This window comes from Macrobrachium rosenbergii, chromosome 3 (genome assembly GCF_040412425.1).
Source record: "Macrobrachium rosenbergii isolate ZJJX-2024 chromosome 3, ASM4041242v1, whole genome shotgun sequence".
In the NCBI taxonomy this organism is placed as follows: domain Eukaryota; kingdom Metazoa; phylum Arthropoda; class Malacostraca; order Decapoda; family Palaemonidae; genus Macrobrachium; species Macrobrachium rosenbergii.
In genome coordinates, this window is record NC_089743.1 from 64754614 (window position 1) to 64772113 (window position 17500).

Consider the following 17500-nt stretch of genomic DNA (forward strand, 5'->3'; position numbering starts at 1 on the left):
AAATAGATCGGTTGGAAGGAGAGAGAGAGAGAGAGAGAGAGAAATTCTCTTCCAACTCTCAGTTTTTATGTCAACCATTTATTTCTCTTTTTTAAGGGTAATGTATTAAGCTAACTTTTAAATGAAATTACAATAACTTTAAATTCATTTAAAAGTTAACTTAATAATTTGGGAGCATGATTAGGGTCATATTTAGTGTTTAAACTTTAGAAATAAGCATTTATTAGCATTTTTAGAGACCATGCCAAACTTACGTGAAAATTCACCCTGCGCAAGGGGTTCTGGAACCTAACCTCAAATAAGTTCGAGTAGACTATCCCTTGATCCTTTGTCCCTGTCTTTTTGTTTTAAGAACATGCTGCCCATAATATAACTAACTATATGTTTTGTATGTAAGCTCTGTCAAATCTTATTATTGTGATATATATATATATATATATATATATATATATTTTCATCATCCTATATATGGATATTATATAATATATATATATATATATATATATATATATATATATATATATATATATATATATATATATATATATATATATATATATATATATATATATTATATATATATATAAAATATATATATATATATATATATATATATATATATATATATATATATATATATATATATATATATATATATATATATATATATATATATATATATATATATATATATATATATATATATATATATATATATATATATATATATATAATCACAAAATCCATGTAAGAGGATGAGTGAAAACTGGGACTTTGAACAAGTGCTTTCATAGTTTATTCTACATTTTCAAGTTCACAATGAATGCAGAAGAGTTTGACAGAGCTTTACATACAAAAACAGAAGGGGGCTGGGGTTACAGTTTATTATTCTGGGCAGCATGTTCTTTAAACAAAAAAGACAGGGACAAAGGATCAAGGGATAATCCAGGGTGGAGATTAACATTCCTGGTGCTTGTGGCTTCAATAAACACAGTCTCCAGCATATTCCTTTTTCGATGGTTATTGACTTTGTAGATTATCGATGACTTATCCCAGTTAATCCTATGGCCTGTCTTAAGCCAATGATCCACAATGCCATTATTTGATAAGCCTCTTGAAATGGCGTATTTGTGTTGGGAGCTTCTTACTTTTAGTCCTTTTGATGTTTGACCAATATAAATCTTATTACATTCTGTGCATGGAATACTGTTTAAAATATTATTTGAATTGTGCGGGCTATTCTTAATTAGTTTATTTCTCAAAATAGTATTATATTTAAATACTAAGCTAATATCAATAGTTTTTAAAATGGACACTGCAGGAATGAAATTAGGATGAAATGGTAAACAGAATATTCTTAAGTTCTTTGCTAACACTGGTTTTATTGTAATGTCCTTTTTGCTTTATTTTTACAAAGTTCTAAAAAATATTGAGGGTAACATAATCTCCTATTTTATCAATAATTTTAAACTCCTCTTCCAGAAATTCAGGCCTACAAATTTTGAGAGCTCTAAGATACATACTGGAAAATATATGTATATAGATATATAAGTATGTGTATAGATATATATACATACATATATATATATATATATATATATATATATATATATATATATATATATATATATATATAAATATATATATATGTGTATGTATATGTATATCTATATATAGACATATATATATATATATATATATATATATATATATGTATGTATGTATGTATATATATATATATATATATATGTATATATATACATATATATATATATATATATATATATATATATATATATATATATATATATATGCATATATATATATATATATATATATATATATATATATATATATATATATATATATATATATATATTATTAGACTTTGATAGCATGTTGATTGCAAAGGGCTGTGTACATATGCTGCATGTAATTTTAGATCAAAACATACAATGCCTGAAAGAGTCCAAATAGTATTTGAAAGTTTACAAGGTATTCATTTAACTAAAACTGTGTTATTTTGGATAATTCATACAGTGAAAAGACCAGTGAACTTTATACCGATGATGTTATTTATGGAAAAAATAGGGATCCTACTGATAAAGTTAATAAGCACTCTAATAGTGCTGTAAAACCATTGTTTAAATATAACCAAAAGCTACATGTGAAGCTCTTTGCTGTTAATACCGCTTTTCCTTATTTGTAAGGCACAATAAAAGCTCTCCTCCCTCTCCTAACAATTGTCTCATAGTGCAACTGCGAGGTTTTCCTCGTGTTACACTTTTAAAGAGCTTTTTACTCGAAATTTCCCTTTCAGCGCTGAATGACCTCCTAGGTCCCAGTGCTTTTGGTCTAAGTTTTATATTACATTTAAAACATGGAAGGTCCTACGACTAAGCTGAGAGGGAAAGATGCAAGTTGCAAGTTAATTAGTTTTTATGTTAATTCCCTATTTACGAAAGTGCCACTCGATGACTTGCTACTGTTTTTTGTAAGTAAAAAAAATTGAATGATAAAGAACTTTTGCCATAACGTCATGAATTTAACAACTGTAAAAACAAAAAAGTCTGAAAACAAATTTTTAGTAATAATTTATATATCGAGGAATGGTATACAACACTGGACAATCTGGTAAAGAACTGCAAGAGTGGTAGAATAAAAATGTAATGTACGCGTTGCAAACGAATTCCAGTATCATCCTTTGTTACATAAGAATTTTGACCAGTCCGTCGACTAGCTTTCACATAAAGTGTATTTTTTTAAGTTCATCAATACACGATAATTAATTGAATGGCAACTTATTAATTGTTTTAGAAATATGAACTAAAATGACAGTCTTTTTAAGGCTGACGAATTACTGAAAGTTCTATTCTTAAGGATTTAAAATCTGTTAAATATTTTTAAATATTTTTTACATTCCTATTATAGTTACTGCATATTCCACCAAGAATTTGTTTTGAAGAGTGTTTTATGCATGCTTAAGTTGGTTGTTAACTTGTTTTATTGTTATCTGTTCAGTATCCTAAAGGTGACTATAATAAAAAGTCGAAATTTTGGTAAATGTATATCCATTTATTGTCATACGAGAATTACATTCACATACACACTATATATATTTACTCATACACACACACACACACACACACACACACACACACACACACACACATATATATATATATATATATATATATATATATATATATATATATATATATATTAGAGAGAGAGAGAGAGAGAGAGAGAGAGAGAGAGAGAGAGAGAGAGAGGCTTAATAGCTTTATTAGTGTGATGGTGACTTTCCATTGAAGTGGATATACTGTATTCTTCACTGCAGTGATTACGTGTAATTCACAAAATAATACAACCACAAAACAAACTTTCAAAAATGTCTCCTCATAGTGTGACTCGGGCTGGACATGGGCTCAGTAGACCGCATACATGTATAAATATATAAATTTTGCTCTCTCATTCTCTCTGGAACACCGAGTATATTGCTCCCTGCTCTGTCTGCTATCAGTCCCTTTTCACACTCGATCCTTATCTTGTAAAGGTAAACTCATACACAGGACATTCATTTGTTAACGGGATTTGCATTTTCGGTTATTGGTAATTCTAAGTAATAGCTCTACGCCTGTTTTTATTTGGAAACTGGTTTTTTCTACACTTTTAGGGCTTCTGATATGGCGGTGAGTTTGTTTGTTGTCAGCCAACTGTTATTTGCCCCCTAACTCTACTCAACAGTAAAGGGGGACTGTGGGAATTCGGGGTTTTGGGTGGGGGAGAACACAGAAATGGAGCGGACATGTTTACATTGGGGAGGTGCCCTGTGGAGGGGAAAAACGAGAGGGAGTCATTCGCCAACAGGAGGGAGTTGAATGCATTTCGCCATGTTTAGTACTGACATCAGGGGGATGGAATGTCCCTTCGCCATGTTTAGTACTGGCCTGGGGGGGCACCAATACATTAACAAGTTGTTGCACTTGCCGGATGCGATATGAACCGTTCCAAATAGCATAGACGTAACTGTGCTCTGTCTTGTGAAGATCGCATATGGAAACCCCTTGTTGGATGGACTTCACGGTTAATTACAGGCAGTCCCCGGTTAATGGCGGGCTTGGTTAATGGCGATCCGGTTTTACAACGCTTGTTTAGCAACGAAAATCGCCGATTTCCTCTTATCGGCGCCGGTAATTGGGTATTGGCTACAATACATACCTAACAGAGGCGCCGGTAACCGAAAATCGGCGCTTCGGCGCCGATAAGCCCAGAAATTCCCAGAAAAAGCGCGAAAATCGCCGATTTTCGGTTAGCGGCGATTTTCGGTTATTACATTCTCAGAACAGAACCCCGTCGATAACCGAGGACTGCCTGTACAGGTTAATTACATTCGTGCGACAAAAATTGAAGATAAATCCATAATTAGCATTCAAAAACTGTAGAAAAAGTCAAGTCAGAAGGAAATCGCCGCCGCGGAGCTACTACTTAGATCTACCAAATTTCTTCTCAATACATAACCTTCGCAAATGCTTAGTAACATAGAAAAATAATTTATCAAATTACGACTTACAAGACGAGACAGTACCGGCTCTCCCCACAAATGTTACCCATAGTATCTCTAGATACATCTTTTAATTATGTTCGAATGGTGTTCTAGGTGATGTAGACCTCATTATAATGTTATTTCACAAAATTCATCTTCGGCACTAACAGGGCATTTTAAGGTGACACCTGTATAGATTAGGCTACTCGGAATACCAACTGGTTACCTACAGAAAAACGGGAGAGAAGTTGCAGAATGAAGTTAAAACTATTCAGAGGAAAAAGTGAGAGCGAGAGAAATGCCAACTCATGTACTGACTTAACTTGCAGGTGTGGTTGCAGTGTCGTGTTTTCACAAAAGAAATGAATGTCAAAGCGCGTGATTCATGTGCACTAATGGGCATAAACGTACGTATAAAGGAAAAACTAAATTGATGTACAAAGTACCTGATAACCAAGAGTGTATTAGGCCTCAAGTTGTCACTTTAACCAAGCTCTGCCAATCACGGACTGACTAATTTCACAGAACTGATCGATTAAATAAATTAGCCTTAAATGACAAATTTCCTGGTTTTTCCCACGATTGAAAATTCATGCCATTAACAAGGTTTTTAAACATGTTTTCACCTTCAGTTGATTATTGATTACATTTAATCTGCTGGAACCACTTTGAGCCCTAAAACATGACTGATTCTCGACACTCACTGTGCTCCAACACTGGGATTCCTACTTAAACAACTTTAAATGCCTATTCTAACCAACGTTCAGCCGGATAAATACCACTAAATATTAGCCAAAACTGGACATAAATGCTATCACAAGAAGGGTACTCACGAAGTATTGCGGAAACGAAAGTTGCACATGGAAGCTTAAAAACTGTCTTTTCTTGAAGACAGGTATGAACTTCTGGTCTCAAGACGTCGCCAGCCGAGACCCGCTACAGCGCCTTCGACAGAGAGCTGCTGGCTATCTACCAGGCTGTGAGGCACTTCAAGTACCTGCTGGAGGGAACCAAATTCACAATCCTTACAGACCACAAACCCTTGGTTCACGCACTTGCAAAACGGGGACGCCTGGTCCGCAAGGCAACAGTGGCACCTGACCGCCATCTCCGAGTTCGGTTGCACCATCAACTACGTCCCTGGCAAAAAAAAACCCAGTGGCTGACACTTTGTCAAGAATAGATATCAATTCCCTTCACCTTGGCATCGACTACGAAGACCTCGCGAGGGAACAAGCAGTGGATCCGGAGACGGCGGACTGCACGACAGCAGTGACGGCTCTCAAATGGGAAGACATGCCCTTAGCAAACTCAGACACAACTCTGCGACACCAGCACAGGCCGCCCACGTCCCCTGGTGCCTGCATCGAGGAGGAAACAAGTGTTCGACATCATCCACGGCCTCTCCCATCCATTGGGGCGCACAATGGCACGCCTCATGGCTGATAAGTTTGTCTGGCATGGCATCAACAAGGACGTCCGCCAGTGGGCAAGGAACTGCATCCCATGCCAGACGAGCAAAACATCCTGGCACGCTGAATCTGAGATCGGCGATTTTCCTCAGCCTTGTTGGCGATTCGGCCACATCCGCATTGACATAGTCGGGCCCCTTCCGCAGTCGGGGGGAGCCAGATACCTCTTGATGATCATAGACCACTCCACCCGCTGCCCTGAAGCAACCCCCATGGATGAGGCATCAACTACATCATGCGTAGAGGCCCTCCTCTCCAGTTGGATAAGCCACTTCGGAGTGCCAGACAGCATCACTGCAGACAGGGGATCTGCCTTCCTGTCAGAGCTTTGGGTCTCCTTGGCACTCCTGATGGGTACATCTCTACACAGCACAACGGCATGCAACCCCACAGCAAACGGCGTGGTCGAGAGGGCTCACCGCTCTCTTAAAGCAGCTCTCATGGCACACTGCACCAACGAGAAGTGGAAGGATCAGCTGCCCTGGGTCCTGCTGGGTCTCCGCACCGCACCGATAGCTGAGAAAGTCTACAGGGGAACACTGGCCGTACCCGGAGAGTTCTTCCCCCTCCTGAGGTTGAGGGAACTTGCACAAAGGTTCGCGCCCTGCCACAAGACCTTCACTGACAGAACCGTCACCTACAGCCCACCCGCCTGACACTCCTGCGCCTACGTCTTCGTCAGGGTGGACGCTCGCCGCCTGCCCTTAACCAGGCCCTACAGGGGGCCCTACCGAGTCATCAGGCGGGCCAGCAAAGCATTCCTCCTTGATATCCACAGGCAGGAGGACTGGATCACCATCGACAGACTGAAACCCGCATTCCTGTTAGACAGTGAAATTTGAGAAGTAGGCAGGTGCCCCAGAGTTCCCCCGCAATACCTCCCTGAAGGCACACCCACTTCCCCACCAAAGTGGGGCCTGGGACGGCCCAGAAAACGCATCCAGCCATTCCCAGGTGTCAGCTCCACCCTGGGCCCACAGTTCTCCAGAAGCAGGGTCCCGCTCTGGCTGCCTCAGCACCATGATTAATGTTGATTCATCCAATAATTGCTCATCTAATTATTGTTTTTTTGCAGGGGGAGTATTTGTAAGGGTGACAAATCGCGCCTCTCTTTCCTTGGGTTTCTCCTTTTCAGACGTACATTAATCACTTCATGTGCTTTACCTGTCTTTATTTCAGATTCTTTGTGTACCTCATCTTATGCATCATTGTACGGCCTTTCTGCCAACATGTATATCTACCTTTTATATGTCATGTAACAAATGTTGTACGTATTTTTATGCTTGCTAGAAAACACAAATCCTGTATGGACGCCGCAGGGGGTCTCGGGTCGCCCGCTACCTTTCCGTCTGCTTTTTGTTTTATAAACACCTGTCGAGAATAATAAAGAATCAGTCTTTCACTTCTGACTTTTCTTGAAGCTTCACAACAGATCATAAGATGATAAAACCGTTTTTGGGTCATGGTGGAATGCAGCCAAATTTTCATGCACCTAAGCGCACTGAATTACTGTTCAGCCTCACGTGGAATTGCTGGAGAGACCAAAAGAAGTCTCAGCAAACGTTCAACCTTTGGGAACATTCTTCGAACTTCCGGCACCATATTTGCAAATGCCTTTTGGTAGTCCTCAGCAGATGCACCATTGAACTGATTACGTGGAAGAAATAAATTTCTTGCTTTAAGGAATCAGAAAGTTCTGGATATTTCTGGACTGACTTCTCTTTGAATAACCCAGTTAAGAGCATTTCACTGAAGTCGAATATTTCAAGTGTGTACAAGTTCGTACCATATGCATAATTCATGGAGAAGGTAACTGTACATTGTGAGATCAGATGAAGTGAAATACTCATTTAAATACTCTGAGGCACTGTCAATAACTTTAAAGAACTCTGCTCTGTAATACTCCTCTGCACAACTGGGAGTATATTCCTGAGAACCATCATCAAGCCTCTTTGGAATTTTCTCTTGCACAACTTCAAAAATTTCCTTAAACTTGTTTTCTGAAGGAAGGGATTTGAGATTTTCTGCAGCTACTTTGGCAGCAGCAGGCATTCCATTAACTGTGACTTTTGAACCTTGAAGAGCAAGGTAGCTCCTGCTCGAAAATTCGAAATTATGGTGAATGTTTTATATGCTGAAGAAGCTTGACCAGCAATGTATCCCTTATGGCCTATAATTACCATAATTATAGCTTCCAAACTGAGCCATTCAATTTTCAGGTCTACCATTTTGCTTGTTTTAACTTTAAAACATAATATATTTGTAGAAAAGTAATGTCTAATAGGAAAATCAAAGGCTTAGATGCAGGAAAAATAATAAACTCACAGGCAGCTGCTGCAAATGTTGGCGTTTGCCGACTTCGTATGCAAACAATGGGACACGTCAGTCAAAATTTAAATGAACAATAATGAACGTAATGAAAAATGACATAATCTATTTCATTATTATTTTAATCTTTTATACTTGTTTGTGTTGAGTATGTATTTTATAATATTATTAATAGCCTCATTTTCAGCATCTGTTATATAAAACTTGGAGGGAAAAAAAGGTGGGGGCGCCACCAATCGATATGTTGTCCCTTCCTGAATAAAAAGTGGGGCGGGGATATGTTCCCCCCGCAGATGACGCCCATGAATGAGGTGAATGTAGCATTAATCTTCCTGAATTTTATCAGTCACATTCGTTGTTGGAATGCCTTCCCACTCCTGCAGACCGCCACTGTGCAACGGCAGTGCTGGCATAAGGCTAGTTTCATCTAAACCAACCAGCCACAGAGAGATCAGTGGACCAATCCCCTCGAATATTTGGAATTTTTACAGCAAAAAATGTCGTATTTATTCATGAATATGACTACTCTTAATATATTGAGATGAAAGAGAGATTTACAGAGAAGAATTTGACTATTGAAAACAGGAACAATAGGCATTTTCGTTCAGATTTTAGATATGACAGTTTTGGCTTAATTCGGTTTGTGTTTATCACAATAGATGTTAGACCAATAGTTACGTAGCCTTTGAGCGTCTAAGGATGACTAGAATTTCTCCCAGAGATCGCATTAATAACAAGATAAAAGTCACCATCTTTCGCGTAGCCAAGAAAGTTTTCAGTTACTTTTAACAGTTTAATTTTTTAGTTGTTTTGACTGTCACTTGATGTCACCCTCCGTAGTGGGGTAGTGCCGTCAGTGCACCAAATGCGGTGCAGTGGGGGCACTACTTAAGGTTCTTTGCACCGTGCGTACTGTACCTCCTTTCATATTCTCTTTCTTCCATCGTACTTTCCACCCTATCCTAACAGTTGATTTATAATGCAACTGCGAAGTTTTCCTCCTGTTACACCTTTCAAACCTTGTACTGTCAACTTCTGTTCAGCGCTGAACGACCTCACAGGTCCCAGTATTTGTCCTTTGGCCTAAATTCTGTATTCAGTTCAACTGGATGTCACTAGTGATGTACTACCTTCTTTAAACATGGCATAATTTGTTACGAGGAAAAGTAGATTTTTCAAGATTAATTCTCCCCAGTAATGTTTATGCAACGTCTGTATTCTTTATGAAAATAATTTTTTAGGTTTTCATAGTCTGGATGTTATGGTCATTACTATTATGATTTGGTAGACTAAATACCAGCTTTCCTAGTAAAAGTAATCATCCATGGAAATTAATTTATTTTTATTCCCATCCCACCAAAAATAATAAATGGCTGTTCCCAGATCGAGGCAGTTTACTCACAATGACTGCCAGCTCGTTATCCAACGTATAGTCGAGTTCTAGGCTATTTCATCTCCTGCATTTTGCTCCTTTTAAAGGACTGTTTTCAAATTATTACTTTCTTTTGCTATATTAATCAGGTTATTAACTAATTCTCACTCCATAACTATCAGTTTACGGAATATTTCTTTGATGATACTGAAGTAGAAAGTGATCATTTAAAAAAATCATTTGGAAGCCGGGTTTAGTCCCACCAGCCAATGGGGAAATCGCTTTCAAGGCCTTCCATCCATTGGCCAGAGCTCGTTGCTTCAGCCTGTGAGAGAAGGCGATAGATGAGGTTTCTGAGTTGGGTGTGGTGGAGGTATCTGATTGGCCAAGGGAAGGTCGTGGTCGACGTTTTGAGGCCAGAAGTTCGCACCCGTTTTCAAGAGAAGACACAGATTTTAAGCTGTCCATGTACAACTTTCGTTTCCGCAATACTTCGTGAGTACCCTTTTTGTGATAGCATTGATGCCCAGTTTTGGCTAATGTTTGGTGATATTTATCCGGCTGAACGTTAGTTAGAATAGGCATTTAAAGTTGTTTAAGTAGGAATCCCAGTGTTGGAGCACAGTGATTGTCGAGAATCAGTCATGTTTTAGGGCTCTAAGTGGTTCCAGCGGGTTAAATATAATCAACTGAAGGTGAAAACATGTTTAAAAACCTTGTTAATGGCATGAATTTTCAACCGTGGGGAAAACCAGGAAATTTGTCATTTAAGGCTAATTTATTTAATCGATCAGTTCTGTGAAATTAGTCAGTCTATGATTGGCAGAGCTTGGTTAAAGTGACAACTTGAGGCCTAATACACTCTTGGTTATCAGGTACTGCGGACACCAATTTAGTTTTTCCTTTATACGTACGTTATGCCCATTAGTGCACATGAATCTCGTGCTTTGACATTCATTTCTTTTGTGAAAACACGACACTGCAACCACACCCCCGCAAGTTAAGTCAGTACACGAGTTGGCATTTCTCTCGCTCTCGCTTTTTCTCTGAATAGTTTTAACCTTATTCTGCAACTTCTCTCTCGTTTTTCTGTAGGTAACTAGTTGGTATTCCGAGTAGCCTAATCTATGCAGGTTACACCTTAAAATGCCCTGTTAAAGCCGAAGATGAATTTTGTGAAATAACATTATAATGAGGTCTACATCACCTAGAACACCATTCGAACATAATTAAAAGACGTATCTAGAGATACTATGGGTAACATTTGTGGGGAGAGCCGGTACTGTCTCGTCTTATAAGTCGTAATTTGATAAATTATTTTTCTATGTTACTAAGCATTTGCGAAGGTTATGTATTGAGAAGAATTTTGGTAGATCTAAGTAGTAGCCCCGCAGCGGCGATTTCCTTTTGACTACTTTTTCTACAGTTTTTTTGGATGCTAATTGTGGATTTCTTAAATTTTTGTCGCACGAATGTAATTAACCTGTAATTAACCCTGAAGTCCATCCAACAAGGGGTTTCCATACGCGATCTTCACAAGACAGAGCACAGTTATGTCTGGAACGGTTCATATCCCGTCCGGCAAGCGCAATAACTTGTTAACGTATGGGTACCCCCCCCCAGGCCATTACTAAACACAGCGAAGGAACATTCCATCCCCCCGATGTCAGTACTAAACACGGCGAAGTGCAATTAACTCCCTCCTGTTGGCGAGTGGCTCCCTCTCGTTTTTCCCCTCCAGAGGGCACCTCCCCAACGTAAACACGTCTGGTCCATTTCTGTGTTCTCCCCCACCCAAAACCCCGAATTCCCACAGTCCCCCTTTACTATTGAGTAGAGTTAGGGAGCAAATAACAGTTGGCCGACAACAAACTAACTCACCGCCAGTATCAGAAGCCCTAGAAGTCGATGAATGTGGAATGTGGCGTTCGTTGAATTAAGGGATCAATGTGACTTTTCGTTGCGTTGGAGGAGTTTGGGGTGAGTTTCGACTTCTTGGGCAAAGTGTTGAGTAAACTAATGAAATAACCCCCAAGCTGTTTTAGCCGGTGGTATTTTGTTACATGGTGACCGAGGGACCGGTTTAGTCGTCGAGTAAGAGTAATGACACCAGTTTATGCCTCGAAATAAATCCCCATACAGGTCTTAGTCCCTAGATAAGGCTTCATGAAACTTGGTTAAATCCACCACTACGACGAACAGAATTTGTTGTGAGAATATTAAAGCGCACTCAGGTGTGTACTTTGAGGGTTAACCCAGTGTTTGTCTCCGTTACAGGGATTCTCTCTCTCTCTCTCTCTCTCTCTCTCTCTCTCTCTCTCTCTCTCTCTCTCTCAAGGGCTTTTAGTCTGTTGTGGGATAACCAGATGTGGTTATAATTTCAACGTCGTTTTTAACAGCGTTGCTGTCGTCCCTTTAAACGTAAAAAGTGAACAATGTTCAATTGTTAAGAATTAACCACTAGCCGTATTAGTCATGGTAGAGCGCTTCTGTGATTTCTGTGGCTTATTTATTTTTGTTATTGATTGCCATATATATATATATATATATATATATATATATATATAATATATATATATATAGATATATATATATATTTAGATATATATATATATATATATATATTTATATTATATATATATATATATATATATATATATATATAAGATAATATATAATAATAATAATAAATAATAATACCCTTTCCTCTTGGGAAATCGATCGTTTGATTTTACGTACAATTCTTAATCCAAGCTCATTGTGTGTGTATTTACTGTTTAGTATTTTAGGGGATTTGTGTTTGCCGAGTGAGTTGTCATAATTTATTTAATTTCTTACGTATTTTTTTTTTTTTTTTGTAGATGAATGCAGTACAGCCCCCGTCTGTCGACCTTTCCTCCCCTCTACGGTCTTATGTTTGTCAAAATAACGTAAGTGTCCCACTTATCACTGATATTCGTTTCCTTTTATTTTCTGAAATATCTGATTTTGCATTTGCAACTGTAATAAACCGGTCTTGTATGTATTGTGTTTGCAATTTTTTGTGTATTTGGATGTCTGTTTTTCACATTACTAATCTGAATGTTCTTTTTAGGGTGCTGATGCCTATAGTGAAAGTTGCACATCTCTAATGCATCCCATCGTTCCTACGGCACCCAGTCAACAAGTTTGCCCAAAGTAAGTGTTCCTGTGGCAATTTTTGACTGTTTTTCCTTCATTTGCATATTAAGATGTCAGTTAATAATTTTCTTTGGGACAGATAAGTATGAAATGCTTTTACTCTTTTTCATTGGGAGACGGGTAAGAATTAGGTGGCTCATTCTCAGTTTTTTGTAGGAATAACGTTACAGTTTACATCGTGGGTCCCCGTCCCAGCTCATAACTTCTGGTGCTGCATTTTGTTAAAAAAGACATACATAACAGTATCTACTGTATACTATTTAGGGAGTGACTTGTCTTCATTACTTTTACCAAGGATTTTTTTTTTTTTGTTTGTATGTTAGTCTGTCGTTTACAATATTAAAAAAAAAAGTAGATTTTTGTGGTACTGTTACCAGTTGGTTGGCGCCATGGTTTGCATCAGATGATTGAATTCTGTGAGACAGGAATGGTCTGTTGAGAAGGGAGCTTTTGTGAGGTTGGCTTGACCAGAGGATCTTGGCAGTGTCTCTTTCTCTGCCCCTTGGCGCCTGGCTGTCCTGACCAGCCTCTCCTATTATTGTTATTTCTCACTGAATACCAAATATATTTGGCTATTAAAATATGATTACCAAGATGATGATAACTCAACTTTTTATCGGTGATGGTTGGGTTTTCGTTAGTTAGGCTGCTTTTAGGCAAATGGCAAGTTTGATCTAGTATGTATCCAGTTGAGAGTACCTTAAGTTTTAAAGGTACATACTTCAGGGACTTTTCGTTACCAGCTTTATTCTAATAGTGATACCGCAATACGCTGTTGTAACCCTTCCCCCCTCTCTCTCTCTCTCTCTCTCTCTCTCTCTCTCTCTCTCTCTCTCTCTCTCTCTCTCTCTCTCTCTCTCTCTCTATACAAAGTGGTGCGCTTGAATTTCTTGATACTTACGGGAGCCTTTCTAAATGCTTGTCAGAATTCAATGCGCCCATTTCACAGATTACGTAATGAAATTAATTTTGGTTAAAGGTTTTAATTAACCTTGAAGATAATTATCGAAAGTTTGTGCCAAGAGCATGAATATCCGAGGACAAGTTCAGAAGCTAGTTTATGAAATTTAGATCATTTACTGCGAGCTTTTTATGATAACCTAACTTATTTCAACATTTTTGCTAACTCTCTCTCTCTCTCTCTCTCTCTCTCTCTCTCTCTCTCTCTCTCTCTCTCTCTCTCTCTCTCTCTCTCTCTCTCTCCTGTTGCACAGGCGCTTTAGGTTGACTAAGTTGGCCAAGGACCTATCTCTTGGCTTCCTCGTGTATTTTGAAAGATTTTTCTCCATCCTTTGTTCCAAACTTTATCTAGGTAAACGTATTATTCTGACAAGAAACAATTTAATTTTTCCTCGAAGTTCCTAACTTGCTGAATAAGTTTTTTTTAATAGCGATGTAGATGAAATTTCTCATTCTGGTCGAAGCTGTGTTTGGCTCATTTTGTTAAGAGAAGAAATTTCATGTATGAGGTCATTACTCCAGATACCAATCATTGCGAAGATCATTAACAGACATGAAACAGTTTCCTTATGCATCTTAGACTAAAGCACGCTTTCAGTGGTATGTATTTATAAATGGGGAGGGGGGAAGATTGTTTGCATAAAATGGACAGATTTCACTTTGTTGTTAATGTCATGGGCAGCCATCTACCGGGGGGTTATTGATGGAGATCTCTCTCTCTCTCTCTCTCTCTCTCTCTCTCTCTCTCTCTCTCTCTCTCACGGGATACACAGACACACTCACATTGTCAACGATATGTATACACAGGTTGTTTGAGAGTTACCGAGATACTTCATTTACAGCACACACATTCCTTGGTCACTTTCTTCAAGTTAGTCCTCAGGGCCAAGGTATATTCTATATACCTTGCTCAGGGCTTTTACTGCCCGAAGAAGCAACGGTCAGGACCACCAGTTACCGAAGAAGCAGCGACTACTTTTTCACGCAATTTAAACCCGATAAGAAAAAGATTGTCGGTGCAGGATTATTTTTGATTAAAGCTTTGATATTTACACTGCTGCCTCTTGACCCCATTTATTTTCTGGGAATGTTAAACCAAGGGAAAGAATCACCGTAGGGTGTATTCAAAGCAAGACAGGTAATACAATCGAGTGATGTTCATTTAAAGAAACTAGCACTCTTTAATTTACTCTCGATGAAATTCATCTGTATGTTTTCTCTCTCTCTCTCTCTCTCTCTCTCTCTCTCTCTCTCTCTCTCTCTCTCTCGAAATAAGACAACACAGATTTCGTCAGGTTAACTCTAGAAACTGGTAACGAAGATACTCTCTCTCTCTCTCTCTCTCTCTCTCTCTCTCTCTCTCTCTCTCTCTCTCTCTCTCTCTCTCTCATTCGTCATTCCAGCAAAAGTCGCGATTATAGCTCGACTTGGTAAGGGTGCCCTCGACGAGGTAACATTTATTTCCTGAGAGGTTGTATTAGTCTAGAGGGAAAATCTCGTTTCACTGGTTTGTACTGTTTTATTTTTTGTGACTTTTTCGATAGATTTCTCAAGAAATTAGTTATTTACTCGTGCTAAGCGTCATCTCCTCCTCATAATTTTATGGAACTGTGTGTGTGTGTGTGCGCGCGCGCCCTGGAATCTACATTTTTATGGCTGACTACCTTGGGGTTCTTTTTCTATCGGCTTGGTCCGATGTCATATAAATATCGCCTAGGATAGATATGAAATTCGATATTCCAGTATGCGTTACTGTCATGTGCTTTTGCAGGACAATTTCCCTCTCGACTGGAATGAAAGTTGAATGAGTTGCCTCCTCCTCCTCCTCCTCCTCCTCCTCCTCCTCCTCCTCCTCCTCCTCCTCCTCCTCCTCCTCCTCCTCCTCCTCCTCCTCCTCCTCCTCCTCCTCCTGGTGCACTTTCTCTGAAGACTTGATTCCCTCCCGTCTGGTCGAGGTCATGGTCTATTTACTGACAGAGGAACAGACGAAATATTACTCAGATACTATGAAAAGATGAACTAGGTGAAAAGTTTAATCGCCAAAGGAAATTTTGGTATTTCAGTTCCCTGGGTCAAAGTCCATAATTGGTGGCATGTGGTCAACTTAAATTATGCTATTTACTGGGCAAAGGAATAAGAAACTTTGCGCAGGTATTGCAAAAGGAACTAGGTCAACAATTTATTATTCACCATATGGAATATTGGTATTTTAATTCTCCGACCCAAAGTTCTAGTCTAGCAATTATATTTTAAGTTTTGAAAACAAAAAGTTTTATAAACCACTTTGATGATGATTATTAACTTTATAGGAAATCAGCTGGAATGTTCAGACGTTTAATTGTACAAAAATATAAAAAATTTGTTTACATAACATCTCTTTGCTTGTACACAACCCAAAATCTAAAGTGAAAATCGTGACATCAAACCGTTTGCAACATTATTTTGATTATCAGTGGTAATAGTAAGCATAGTAAATATTAAGTGACAAAGATATGTCATACTGTAAATATATTCAGCTATATAAACTGTTTTATTATGAACAGTTAACTTTACTCGAATAGAATACCACTACATTTACTCCCCTTGTATACCACCGAAAATCCAAATAAGGGAATCGTGGCTCTAATCATTTGCAATATTCAGTTATAAATGGCATTAGAAAACATAACTATTAAGTAGCAAATATTTGTCACATTGTAATATATTAACAGTATAAACTGATTCATTAAGAACCATCGACTTTAAAAAGAATACCAAGTTCTAAACTTGTCCTCAGATGCTGGCAGATGCATTGTTGGTATTGCATCAATCTGTAATTGCGCAAGATGTTTTGGTATCGAGATTCCAAGTAATTCATATTTAAGGTTCCTTGCATATTCAGTTGATTCAAAATGCAAACTACAAATCCTCGAAGAATCCGCATTAAATTTCTTTTCTCTTGCACAGATGAATCCATTTTTTTCGGAGTTCTTCATTTTTAGGAAATTTATGAAAAGTAAGATCAGTATTTCCATCTGAACTGGAGTTGCACCCATAGTGCACAAATATTCGGCATAGTTCTACAATGATGATGACCAAAATACACGTGAATACACAATGTGAAACCACGATCGCATGTACACCACCTTTCTGCTGTAATTCCTTGGCCTGGCTGACAGGTAAATAGCCTAAATAGCCCTCCGCTCACCCCGTCACGTTATGCGCGAAGTTGGTCGAATTTTGGGTCAGTTGTGAACAGACCTCCTCTTTCTTAGACCATGGTCGAGGTCTTCAGCTACGATGACCCTTTCTTTTCAGGAGTTTCGACGTTGCTTCCTTTTATCAGCCCTCATTTGGTCCCCCTGTGCGTGCGCGCGCGCGCGTTTGTCTTTATCGGTTTTAGTTTATAATTTTCTGAAAGACTGATGATGTCAGGTGAACGTAGCAAATGTTTGTATGGAGAACGTTAACTTTACAGATTTATTATTTCTTCAAACTTAATTAATGGGAAACATTGTTGTGTAAAACTGTAAAAGTGACTTAAGCTTGTACATTTGGGACCACGCCCCCTTTCCAGGGGGAGATAATTAAAAATCGTGAGAATAGGTAGTCTATTTAAAATTACCTATCTCAAGAACTAGTGGGCCAGAAATGACCAAACTT

General features: G+C 38.3%; 1 protein-coding gene across 8 annotated transcripts in view; it reads left to right on the forward strand.

Moving 5' to 3' along the window:
* Window positions 1–17500, forward strand: part of LOC136824966 (uncharacterized) — an 83168-nt gene that overhangs the window by 52637 nt on the left and 13031 nt on the right. For 7 of the 8 annotated variants that reach the window (XR_010849196.1, XR_010849198.1, XR_010849200.1 and 4 more), the window contains 2 exons: window positions 12580–12648; window positions 12813–12895. Coding sequence is in view for 2 of the 8 variants with exons in the window: in XM_067080955.1 (XP_066937056.1) it covers window positions 12580–12648; window positions 12813–12895 (152 nt within the window). In the remaining 6 variants the exon portion in view is untranslated. Of the gene's footprint in view, window positions 1–10043; window positions 10214–12579; window positions 12649–12812; window positions 12896–17500 lie in introns of those variants that run through there. The other variant, XR_010849201.1, reaches the window with a different exon arrangement.